General features: G+C 37.8%; 1 protein-coding gene across 2 annotated transcripts in view; it reads right to left on the bottom strand.

The window, feature by feature from the left end:
• LOC137402126 (uncharacterized) overlaps positions 1-13,928 on the bottom strand; it is a 298,131-nt gene that overhangs the window by 155,478 nt on the left and 128,725 nt on the right. The window contains exons 7-8 of one of the 2 annotated variants that reach the window (XM_068088594.1): positions 12,495-12,748; positions 4,925-5,063 (exon numbers count right to left, since the gene is read on the bottom strand). The exons of the other annotated variant lie outside the window; for it this stretch is intronic. Coding sequence (XP_067944695.1) covers positions 12,700-12,748 — 49 coding nt within the window. The 3' untranslated portion in view covers positions 4,925-5,063; positions 12,495-12,699. Of the gene's footprint in view, positions 1-4,924; positions 5,064-12,494; positions 12,749-13,928 lie in introns of those variants that run through there. 2 annotated transcript variants of the gene reach the window in all.

Raw genomic sequence — 13,928 nt, forward strand, 5'->3', positions numbered from 1 at the left:
ATAGAGTGACTATTGTATTATGTATGTGTTGTAATATGTTGAACAGCTGAAGAGGTAACTTGTGAAGGTTGTACATTGGAGCACATCTGGTTCAGAAATGCTACAATTGCTATATAAATCAAACTACTGATTGTCCTGCACACTTTATTAATGGGTAGATAACTCATAATGTGAGGACAGACAACTCATAATGCTAAGACAGTTACAGACTCAATTGCTGGGAGCAATAATTCATATTGTGAGGACAAATAAACTTTACTGAGAAGAGTGATAACTTATAGAGCAAGGACAAATAACTCATAACACTAAGAATGACCAATTAAAAATGTGAGGACAGACAACTCATAATCTTAGTTTACTAACATAAAACTAACTTGAATTTATCAACTACATGTACTTATCTACAACAACCTTGTAATTCATTCACCTTTTTCACTTTGGTAACACTCTGTCCTTTATGGAATAAACTGGTTTCTAGTACCTTCTATACATAATTATTGTTAACATTTGAATGAGCCATACTAGTTGGGAAAACCTATTAGGTAATAGTGGAAAAACCAGAGGTGTCAGCTGTAATCACTAGGCAAACAAGCGTATATATAAAAGTCCTAGTGAAATCATATACATTACCCTCTATATAAATGTCTCATATTCTGGTAAAGTGATCAGCACTCATCTATATGTAGGAATGTACTAATTCTTATATAAAACAACTGAGAACTCTTCATAACATTTACTGCTTCATGATTGGTTGATGCAATATATTTTCTGTATTACGATTGGTTGCACATCATCATTCATGCAATCTTATTGGACAGTCATATTGAATTTATTATAAAAGTTATAGAGTATAGTTCATCACATGTACATGTTAGAGCATCAGTGCTGTTATACACGTCCATAATAATCTTGTTATTCTCTATGCATAAACCAGAAAAACACTTTATATACAACAAAGCCAGAGTTGCAGACCTGCTGATGAGCAATATTCATATAGGTAAATATATATAGATTGTGGTTATGAGAGCTACTCCTGTTTTGGTGACCTCTTGATAAGCTAGTACCACTTCTTGAACTCCATACCATCTGGTGGTTTCACCTCAACATCCTTTTTACCAATATCTCCCCAGTTAGTGCTGAGAACTGTACCTCCTGATTGTTGCTGTAATGACACATACACGTAGGCTCAGTTCTATACTTTGATAGGGAGGACAACTCACTGGCATCACACTCACAACATCACCATGCATCCCACAATGCAGTGTAGTAAAAATAACTACTCCAGTGCACACACAGAGAGTATAATTAACGTCCCATGTTGTCCTACATAAGACAGGAAGCACATTATCACATGATGGTACTACTATCTGCTAGTAGATACTAGATATCAGGTACTAAAAGCTTCTACGGATAATACAGGTAATACTATGTACTACAGTAATATGTCTTACTAGTGTAAACATCGTGGTAACATGAGACTACCCTAGTTCAAAAGGTCAACTTCTGTATACAGTGGAACCTCTATATGCGTAATTACCAAGTCATGAAAGATATTTTTGTAGAAATATTACTTCAACTTACAAAAGATGTTTATAAATACAAAAGGCCGCAAGGGCCATATTTTGGACCATTTGTTTCATTTGTTTGAAAAAAAAAAGCAAAGAAGTAAAGAATATTCAACTTTTCTGCTTTTTTATTTTTAATTTATTATGTGTGTTTTGAATTTAGCGTGCGTTTATAATTTTTGCCACCTTTTCTCTCAACTGTCCACTGCTGGCTGCCTCTTTTCATTGTTGTAGAATTTGGAGTTATCATATACCACATACAGAGCAGCACACCTTTAGTTTTTAACAATTTAAGTTTGCTTTTTCCGTATAATGACATAGTTTTTTCATTTTATTTCGACCGGATGTAATTTTTAAACTTTAACATGTAATCCGAGTAAAACAAGAAGAAGCCAACTATACAAGACCTACCAGCTCTGATTACCATCTTTCCGCTCCCAGAAATCCTTGTTTAACCTCGTCTAGACCGCCAAGGATAAACAACCATTCTACAGCTTCTACAGCCAGCTTGTCTCACTTGGTACTGTCAATAGTAGCTGCAAATAAATGATATGTTTGACAGCAATGACTTTGTGTCTACTAACGCTGTCCCTGAATAACTATGTGCGCCTTTGGAAACAGTTACCATTTAAATGTTACCATAATGTTTAAGACCAGAAAAAGCAGAATTTTTTGATATAGCCTGAGGTAAATGTAAACAGTTTAGCCTTAGAGCCAATCACTCTATGTATGCATTTAATGCTTTTTTAATGCATCTAACGCATTTTAATGCATGCAATGCTCTCTGCTGCATTTAATGTGTTTATCATAATAATTCTATCCACAACACAATAGGAAGTGAAGGACGCAGAAGTTTTGATTTCCATGTTTTTAAAAGCATGTTAGTAAATTATTCTCGCTGACATGTTCTCCTGACATGAAAGACAAGCTTGATGAAGGTCATTTCCATACGCAGTGATATAAAGGCAGCCATGTTTAGTAGGACATTTATAGACAATTAACTTACTTTAACCTGGTGGTCTAATGACTTATAACTGTAATAAAGTTGAGCTCTTAATCCTTATTTCACAGCTAAATAAGGCCTCTATTTGAGCTCACCTTTATTTGAATGCCACCTCTAATAAAATGACACTATACAGGAAGGGTGGAAAAATACAGCGCCCATTAATTGAACACCACCTCTAATAGACCACCACTTTATTTGACTGCTACCTCTAACAGAACACCACTAGCGAGGAAGAATGGAAAACACATCACGATGACGCTCAAATAGAAGTTTTATGATATACTAATTTTGAATTTTCACTAATTCTTAAATATGACCAGACAAACAGACATATGACCTTGGATGAAGGACAGCCCTACTAGCAGTAAATGTACAGCCATTCAGTACTCAGCATAGTTAGGATACTAACCTGGTTCGACACTGAAGGTTTTTAACTTATCCAGCTTTGAGTCAGTCTAAAGAGCTTTCCAACTAATCACCTCTACAGTTTTATCTCCACCTGTACAATAACAGTATCAGTGTACAGTATCTACATGACCATTTGACTTATCAGCTGTCAGGAGAGTACTACTAGCTATAAGAATAGTTTATGATTAGCCTTGAGGTACTAGTACTGTTATACTATTATTAACCTTGAGGTACTAGTACTGTTATACTATTATTAACCCTGAGGTACTAGTACTTTTATACTATTATTAACCTTGAGGTACTAGTACTGTTATAATACTATAAACCCTGAGGTACTAATACTGTTATACTATTATTAACCATAAGGTACTAGTACTGTTATACTATTATTAACTCTGAGGTACTAGTACTGTTATAATATTATTAACCCTGAGGTACTAGTACTGTTATACTATTATTAACCTTGATGTACTAGTGCTGTTATACTATTATTAATCCTGAGGTACTAGTACTGTTATACTATTATTAACCCTGAGGTACTAGTACTGTTATACTATTATTAACCCTGAGGTACTAGTACTGTTATACTGTTATTAACCCTGAGGTACTATTACTGTTATAATAATATTAACCTTGAGGTATTAGTGCTGTTATAATACTATGAACCCTGAGGTACTGGTATTGTTATACTATTATTAACCCTGAGGTACTAGTACTGTTATACTATTATTCACCCTGAGGTATGAGTACTTTTATACTATTATTAACCCTGCGGTACTAGTCCTGTTATAATATTATTACCCTGAGGTATTAGTACTGTTATTAACCCTGAGGTACTAGTACTGTTATACTATTATTAACCCTGAGGTACTAGTACTGCTATACTATTATTAACTCTGAGGTACTAGTCCTGTTATACTACTATTAACCCAGAGGTACTAGTCCTGTTATACTATTATTAACCCTGAGGTACTAGTACTGTTATATTATTATTAACCCTGAGGTACTAGTACTGTTATACTATTATTAATCCTGATGTACAAGTGCTGTTATACTATTATTAATCCTGAGGTACTAGTAGCTACTGTTATACTATTATTAACCCTGAGGTACTAGTACTGTTATACTATTTTTAACCCTGAGGTACTCGTACTGTTATACTATTATTAACCCTGAGGTACTAGTACTGTTATACTATTATTAACCCTAAAGGTACTAGTACTGTTATACTATTATTAACCCTGAGGTACTAGTCCTGTTATACTATTATTAATCCTGAGGTACTAGTACTGTTATACTATCATTAACCCTGAGGTGCTAGTACTGTTATACTATTATTAACCCTGAAGTACTAGTCTTATCACAGAATACTAGTAACATATTTATAGTGTTCTTCACCAGCTTCATGTACCTCACTTCAACAAGTATTTTAACACCGAGTCCTTTACTATAGGTGGAGATGCCGTTTCCTTTATTTCATTCTCACCATGTATGACCAACTAGAGAACCAAAGCTAATTATCAGCAGATAGTCTCATGCTACCACCCCACATAGATAAGAGTTGCCAAGGCTATAACCAACCGTCTGATCTGTAACTGCTGGAAGTTATCAGCTCTGAGCTTCTTCATAAGTAGAGAGATGATGATGCTGGTGTCTGTCTGGTACCAGTCATACCTGAAACAGCACCAACACTGTAAAACATATACATAAATAGAGAGATGATGATGCCGGTGTCTATCTGGTACCAGTAATACCTGAAACAGCACCAACACTGTGAAACATACATAAATACATGTACCCATTTTACAAATAATAAATTATAAATTAACAAAATATCAGTTTAATTTACTAATACTAAATTAGCTCTGAATGACAGACTCTTGTCCTTGACCTTACAATCATATATAAAATACCAAGAAGATTTTAGAGTCTGCAGAATTCCTACCTGAGAGAGCTGAGAGTACTTGGGGGCCAACACCACCTTGTGAATAAAGATATGAGACAAGACTTGTTGTTACTGTGGCATCAGAGAAGATTGATGATGTCAAATATCGACAGGTAAAATCATCTGACTTAATTACTGCCTGTAAAGAAACAACTCCAGTCACACAATCACAGGTCATTATGCAGTGAATTGCCACTTGTTATCATGTAACCTCTATACACATGTAAAAGTGATTAATTTGTATCTTTGTGATCGGTACAAGTTTTACTAACTTGTGTATTACATCTCAGTATTAACAGAATAATGGAGTGATGTTAGCAAGTTGATGAACATTTATTTATATCTGAACAAACTATGAGAACTAACATTCTATTTCAGCTACAGTGCACCCTCAGGTTAAGATGACCATGTTATATGATTTCTTCCCCCTGCGGTGTAGAACACACTGATTTTTCATTCCTTTTTTCTTGCAAAATATGTTTCACCATGCGAGATCATTAAAACATCAAACCATGCGAAAACATCAAAAAACTTCTTTCGAAATACAAATTTGGCAGTCGGTAGGCGGATTACGTCGGAATAACAAACATGCCGATAGCTATACGCCGAAATCCCTTTAACAACAAATGAAAGAAATACGAAGCTCGATCTTACTCGGTTCAGCGTTATTTGTGATAATGAAATCGGAAACATATAGGTGATTAAATTTTATTGATGAAAAAAATTGAAGTTAACAAAAATAGTTAAAAATACATACTAAAATTTATCTTTAATTATGTGTTTAGTAAGCTGAATTCCTTGAAGTTAAATTCAACATTTATGTTATACGCCTATCTCTGCCTCGAAAGTAAGAACTCCCTATTTTCTGCATATATTACATTGTAGCGTTACATTTTATTGCAGATCATAACCACTAAATACACTTAAGTTACTGTAGGTAACTATAGTTACTAAGGTTAACATATTATTTTGTTACTAATTTTGAATATGTACAGTATGTATATAAGGCTTTGATGATTTTACCAGGGGGTGTTTGAATTACTATAGGTTTCTATACCCCTCTATACGAAATGTTCACCTTACAATGCCAACACTGGAACAACTTGAAATTGTATGGTTAGGGTCCACTGTAATGTGTTTACCAAGGCGTTAATAAAATTATCAGACATTCTCTACAAGTATAAGGAAAGCTCTAGCGACAAACTAACGAGTGGCTAAGTTACACCGATCAGCTCACTGATCTACAGTCATTTCTGTATCTTTTCCTAGCTGGGTTAGCATTAATATTATACCAACAACTTCCAGAAAGTGACACACCGGATTATGATAAGTTAAAGCAACACTGCACTGATGAAAACTACTATACAACTAGCAGACAACTCCAAAAAACAAGTGCTCCTAAATGAAGAGTCTGCTGAAGTATATTTGGATACTTGGGCATTAAGGATACTTTTGGTTGGTGGCACCTATTGGACAGGTTCATGCAGGTCCTATATTGAAACAGGCTTGTCTTTATGACTGGGTTGTAAAATCAGCTGAATTCTAAGGCATCAGGTGGATAGTTAACACTGAGTGAACTTGTAGCTCAAGAGAGGACATTGCAGAATACTCAAACTAATGAGTGTACATGTGAATTAGATATTTCATATTAGATACAGACGTTATTCCCTCAGGAACCCAAATTACGTCTCACAAGATTACTAGAATGAACAGAACAGGAAACCACATAGCCTGTTACAAGTGCAGATATGGTGGGCAGCTGGCCCCTCACTGCCTTCACGCGCATAACAAAAATCTTTAGACAAAAGACTTTACGCAAATAACTTTACATAAGAGCAAAAATGTTTTCACTTGTAACTGAACCGTAATGATCGATAATGTGAATTGCAACCACTTATGAAACATTTCCTATAGTTTTTATATACATGTAATTAAATCGGTTCAGCAGTTTTGCTATAGGCTAGAATAGCGATACTCATAGCTGTATCAACTTTACTAATATCACAAACTAGTGATTCTCCTCATGAATGATAAATGTGGTGACATTACTTCAATAATGGTAACCGTTATACCTCTAGTTGGTGAGTGTAGCCAGTCCTTAAATAAGGGGTCAGTTATAGCTCTAGTTGGTGAGTGTAGCCAGACCTTAATTAAGGGGTTAGTTATACCTCTAGTTGGTGAGTGTAGCCAGACCTTAAATAAAGGGTCAGTTATAGCTCTAGTTGGTGAGTGTAGCCAGACCTTAAACAAGGGGTCAGTTATACCTCTAGTTGGTGAGTGTAACCAGACCTTAAATAAGGGGTCAGTTATACCTCTAGTTGGTGAGTGTAACCAGACCTTAACTAAGGGGTCAGTTATACATCTAGTTGGTGAGTGTAGCCAGACCTTAAATAAGGGGTCATTTATACCTCTAGTTGGTGAGTGTAGCCAGACCTTAAATAAGGGGTTAGTTATACCTCTAGTTGGTGAGTGTAGCCAGACCTAAAATAAGGGGTCAGTTATACCTCTAGTTGGTGAGTGTAACCAGACCTTAAATAAAGGGGTCAGTTATACCTCTAGTTGGCGAGTGTAGCCAGACCTTAAATAAAGGGTCAGTTATAGCTCTAGTTGGTGAGTGTAGCCAGACCTTAAACAAGGGGTCAGTTATACCTCTAGTTGGTGAGTGTAGCCAGACCTTAAATAAGGGGTCAGTTATACCTCTAGTTGGTGAGTGTAACCAGACCTTAAATAAGGGGTCAGTTATACATCTAGTTGGTGAGTGTAGCCAGACCTTAAATAAGGGGTCATTTATACCTCTAGTTGGTGAGTGTAGCCAGACCTTAAATAAGGGGTCAGTTATACCTCTAGTTGGTGAGTGTAGCCAGACCTTAAATAAGGGGGTCGGTTATACCCCTAGTTGGTGAGTGTAGCCAGACCTTAAATAAGGGCTCAGTTATACCTCTAGTTGGTGAGTGTAGCCAGACCTTAAATAAGGGGTCAGTTATACATCTAGTTGGTGAGTGTAGCCAGACCTTAAATAAGGGGTCATTTATTCCTCTAGTTGGTGAGTGTAGCCAGACCTTAAATAAGGGGTCAGTTATACCTCTAGTTGGTGAGTGTAGCCAGACCTTAAATAAGGGGTCAGTTATACCTTTAGTTGGTGAGTGTAGCCAGACCTTAAATAAGGGGTCAGTTATAGCTCTATTTGGTGAGTGTAGCCAGACTTTAAATTAGGGGTCAGTTAGAGCTCTGGTTGGTGAGTGTAGCTAGACCTTAAATAAGGGGTCAGTTATACATCTAGTTGGTGAGTGTAGCCAGACCCTAAATAAGGAGTCAGTTATACCTCTAGTTGGTGAGTGTAGCCAGACCTTAAATAAGGGGTTAGTTATACCTCTAGTTGGTGAGTGTAGCCAGACCTAAAATAAGGGGTCAGTTATACCTCTAGTTGGTGAGTGTAACCAGACCTTAAATAAAGGGGTCAGTTATACCTCTAGTTGGCGAGTGTAGCCAGACCTTAAATAAAGGGTCAGTTATAGCTCTAGTTGGTGAGTGTAGCCAGACCTTAAACAAGGGGTCAGTTATACCTCTAGTTGGTGAGTGTAGCCAGACCTTAAATAAGGGGTCAGTTATACCTCTAGTTGGTGAGTGTAACCAGACCTTAAATAAGGGGTCAGTTATACATCTAGTTGGTGAGTGTAGCCAGACCTTAAATAAGGGGTCATTTATACCTCTAGTTGGTGAGTGTAGCCAGACCTTAAATAAGGGGTCAGTTATACCTCTAGTTGGTGAGTGTAGCCAGACCTTAAATAAGGGGGTCGGTTATACCCCTAGTTGGTGAGTGTAGCCAGACCTTAAATAAGGGCTCAGTTATACCTCTAGTTGGTGAGTGTAGCCAGACCTTAAATAAGGGGTCAGTTATACATCTAGTTGGTGAGTGTAGCCAGACCTTAAATAAGGGGTCATTTATTCCTCTAGTTGGTGAGTGTAGCCAGACCTTAAATAAGGGGTCAGTTATACCTCTAGTTGGTGAGTGTAGCCAGACCTTAAATAAGGGGTCAGTTATACCTCTAATTGGTGAGTGTAGCCAGACCTTAAATAAGGGGGTCGGTTATACCTCTAGTTGGTGAGTGTAGCCAGACCTTAAATAAGGGCTCAGTTATACCTCTAGTTGGTGAGTGTAGCCAGACCTTAAATAAGGGGTCAGTTATACCTCTAGTTGGTGAGTGTAGCCAGACCTTAAATAAGGGGTCATTTATACCTCTAGTTGGTGAGTGTAGCCAGACCTTAAATAAGGGGTCATTTATACCTCTAGTTGGTGAGTGTAGCCAGACCTTAAACAAGGGGTCATTTATACCTCTAGTTGGTGAGTGTAGCCAGACCTTAAATAAGGGGCCAGTTATACCTCTAGTTGGTGAGTGTAGCCAGACCTTAAATAAGGGGTCAGTTATACCTCTAGTTGGTGAGTGTAGCCAGACCATAAATAAGGGGTCATTTATACATCTAGTTGGTGAGTGTAGCCAGACCTTAAATAAGGGGTTATTTATACCCCTAGTTGGTGAGTGTAGCCAGACCTTAAATAAGGGGTTAGTTATACCTCTAGTTGGTGAGTGTAGCCAGACCTTAAATAAGGGGTCATTTATACCTCTAGTTGGTGAGTGTAGCCAGACCTTAAATAAGGGGTCAGTTATACCTCTAGTTGGTGAATGTAGCCAGACCTTAAATAAGGGGTCATTTATACCTCTAGTTGGTGAGTGTAGCCAGACCTTAAATAAGGGGTCATTTATACCTCTAGTTGGTGAGTGTAGCCAGACCTTAAATAAGGGGTCAGTTATAGCTCTAGTTAGTGAGTGTAGCCAGACCTTAAATAAGGGGTCAGTTATACCTCTAGTTGGTGAGTGTAGCCAGACCTTAAATAAAGGGACAGTTATACTTCTAGTTAGTGAGTGTAACCAGACCTTAAATAAGGGGTCAGTTATACCTCTAGTTGGTGAGTGTAGCCAGACCTTAAACAAGGGGTCAGTTATACCTCTAGTTGGTGAGTGTAGCCAGACCTTAAATGAGGGGTCAGTTATACATCTAGTTGGTGAGTGTAGCCAGACCTTAAATAAGGGGTCAGTTATACCTCTAGTTGGTGAGTGTAGCCAGACCTTAAATAAGGGGTCAGTTATACCTCTAGTTGGTGAGTGTAGCCAGACCTTAAATAAGGGGTCATTTATACCTCTAGTTGGTGAGTGTAGCCAGACCTTAAATAAGGGGTCATTTATACCTCTAGTTGGTGAGTGTAGCCAGACCTTAAATAAGGGGTCAGTTATAGCTCTAGTTAGTGAGTGTAGCCAGACCTTAAATAAGGGGTCAGTTATACTTCTAGTTAGTGAGTGTAACCAGACCTTAAATAAGGGGTCAGTTATACCTCTAGTTGGTGAGTGTAGCCAGACCTTAAATAAGGGGTCAGTTATACTTCTAGTTAGTGAGTGTAACCAGACCTTAAATAAGGGGTCAGTTATACCTCTAGTTGGTGAGTGTAGCCAGACCTTAAACAAGGGGTCAGTTATACCTCTAGTTGGTGAGTGTAGCCAGACCTTAAATGAGGGGTCAGTTATACATCTAGTTGGTGAGTGTAGCCAGACCTTAAATAAGGGGTCAGTTATACCTCTAGTTGGTGAGTGTAGCCAGACCTTAAATAAGGGGTCAGTTATACCTCTAGTTGGTGAGTGTAGCCAGACCTTAAATAAGGGGTCAGTTATACCTCTAGTTGGTGAGTGTAGCCAGACCATAAATAAGGGGTCATTTATACATCTAGTTGGTGAGTGTAGCCAGACCTTAAATAAGGGGTCATTTATACCCCTAGTTAGTGAGTGTAGCCAGACCTTAAATAAGGGGTTAGTTATACCTCTAGTTGGTGAGTGTAGCCAGACCTTAAATAAGGGGTCATTTATACCGCTAGTTGGTGAGTGTAGCCAGACCTTAAATAAGGGGTCAGTTATACCTCTAGTTGGTGAGTGTAGCCAGACCTTAAATAAGGGGTCAGTTATACCTCTAGTTGGTGAATGTAGCCAGACCTTAAATAAGGGGTCATTTATACCTCTAGTTGGTGAGTGTAGCCAGACCTTAAATAAGGGGTCATTTATACCTCTAGTTGGTGAGTGTAGCCAGACCTTAAATAAGGGGTCAGTTATAGCTCTAGTTAGTGAGTGTAGCCAGACCTTAAATAAGGGGTCAGTTATACCTCTAGTTGGTGAGTGTAGCCAGACCTTAAATAAGGGGACAGTTATACTTCTAGTTAGTGAGTGTAACCAGACCTTAAATAAGGGGTCAGTTATACCTCTAGTTAGTGAGTGTATCCAGACCTTAAACAAGGGGTCAGTTATACCTCTAGTTGGTGAGTGTAGCCAGACCTTAAATGAGGGGTCAGTTATACATCTAGTTGGTGAGTGTAGCCAGACCTTAAATAAGGGGTCAGTTATACCTCTAGTTGGTGAGTGTAGCCAGACCTTAAATAAGGGGTCAGTTATACCTCTAGTTGGTGAGTGTAGCCAGACCTTAAATAAGGGGTCATTTATACCTCTAGTTGGTGAGTGTAGCCAGACCTTAAATAAGGGGTCATTTATACCTCTAGTTGGTGAGTGTAGCCAGACCTTAAATAAGGGGTCAGTTATAGCTCTAGTTAGTGAGTGTAGCCAGACCTTAAATAAGGGGTCAGTTATACTTCTAGTTAGTGAGTGTAACCAGACCTTAAATAAGGGGTCAGTTATACCTCTAGTTGGTGAGTGTAGCCAGACCTTAAATAAGGGGTCAGTTATACTTCTAGTTAGTGAGTGTAACGAGACCTTAAATAAGGGGTCAGTTATACCTCTAGTTGGTGAGTGTAGCCAGACCTTAAACAAGGGGTCAGTTATACCTCTAGTTGGTGAGTGTAGCCAGACCTTAAATGAGGGGTCAGTTATACATCTAGTTGGTGAGTGTAGCCAGACCTTAAATAAGGGGTCAGTTATACCTCTAGTTGGTGAGTGTAGCCAGACCTTAAATAAGGGATAAACTAGTTATATTATAGTGAAGCTCTGCAGAAGAGAAGATAACTCTTGTTTCATCAAGATGAACTTACATAAAATTTTAGTTGAATTTACCGGAAAGTGACGACATTTTTCTATCAATTGCGATTGTTTTTGATATTCGAGGTCTGACTACGAGGATTTTTCAAAATGAAATTGACAAAACTTGATTGCGGTTAAAATGCTCAAAAATATTTGAGTGAAATCATGTTACTAGTTGCATTTGATGCTTTAGTTGATACCTGCTACTGCATGCGAGTTGCAACATTACATGTCTTTACTCTGTCGGTCTCCTTGCAAATATAGACATCATAATCACACTTTCACTTGATATGAGCATTTTAACCACGATAAAGTTGGGTCGATTTTACACGTGAAACATCCTGGCAGTCAGATCACCTCAAACAAAAACAATCGCTAACGATAAAAAATATCGATACTTTCTGACAAAATCTACTAAAATTTTATGTAAATTCATATTTAACTATGAACATCAAAGTGAGTTATTGACCAATCAGATGATAGAATTAGCTGTTATCGACCTTGAGTTGATCATCAGTGAGAGTTCCAAAGTCATCCATTGGTGTGAAAGGACTTGGCACATAAGCCTTGTGTGTGCCCTCGCGATGAGGTGTTCTCATATCTTCTGCTAACTTCCAAGGTGATACAGAGTTACCGGGAAGGCCTGCTTTAGGTCGACATCGAGTTGATGGCAGCGAGACATCGTCTAAAAACAGCTGCTTTCCTTTAACTCTGCTGAGTCCTCTGAAGTCGTCCATATGAGCAACCGGCTGGCCTGAGAAATGAACAAATCGAGGTGAGCTCACATATATTGAGGGTTACATCGATCATCATCCTGTCATACTATGATCAAATGGGATGTGTTATACATGACCTTTACTCACCGCACGTTAAACATAGAGCAAACAAATGGATTTATTCAACTTTTTATCAATATAGGAAAATCTTTCAAATAATGTACGGTATGTGAAAACTGCATGATTAACTATTTTGTACCAGCAATAGGTCAACTTCAATATTTCTAGAAATATGTCAGTCTTCACCTGATATATCTCAAACATTTACCTCTGGAGCTTCCCAACAGCGATTACATAACAATGAATTACCAAATGTGAGTTTAGGAGAAAAACTAGTGAAAACATGACTAACAAAAAAAGCCAACAAAGCTTGGCTACATCCAGACAGCTAAGCTAAAAATAGAGAATCAGTCGGCGTTCAACAATCCTAACCAAATGCACCTAAACAACTGTGATAGATGTAAAGTTAAAGGTTGACTTGCAACAAAATTCACATTACAGTTATTTGGTATCAAAAGACTCACCATGTCTTACTCTGTTGTGTTGTAGGTGCAAAATATGTGGGAATGTGATTACAAAAAACGAACAGTTAATCGCAGTCACACGAGACCGCCGTAGTTTGGATTCTCTCTGCAAAATGGCTCAAATGTGACGTAGCTGTGGTAGATGGTTTCTGTTTACACTTTCATGCAACCTTATTCGTCAAAATATTTTCACAAATATACTTCACGCACTCAATAAAACCATGTCTATTGTTCTTACGCGTCTATTTCATCGTCATTGTAATGCTGTCACTTTTAGCAGTGATAGCTTATAACTTACCGTAAAATATCATTTAATTTTTTAACCTTACCTCGAAGGAGTACATATCATTGTCTGATAATCAAGACGAGCCTGTTGGTCACCTGTGATAATCGAAAAATGCTGCAAAAATTATTTGCGAAGTATTGGGTCACATGATCAGATTACGATTTGACGATTAGATCAAGCCGAAACAAAACTGTAAAGTAGCGAGCATCTATATTTGATACGGGGTCTTCGGTAAAACCCGAAGTGCTTGTCATAAACTAGTGCTACGATAAGTTTTATATTGAGCTTTTTATTGGCCTTTCAATTCACGTGAGAACATCACGTGACAAGACAATAATTAAACTGTAA

This window comes from Watersipora subatra, chromosome 8 (assembly GCF_963576615.1).
Source record: "Watersipora subatra chromosome 8, tzWatSuba1.1, whole genome shotgun sequence".
Lineage (NCBI taxonomy): Eukaryota > Metazoa > Bryozoa > Gymnolaemata > Cheilostomatida > Watersiporidae > Watersipora > Watersipora subatra.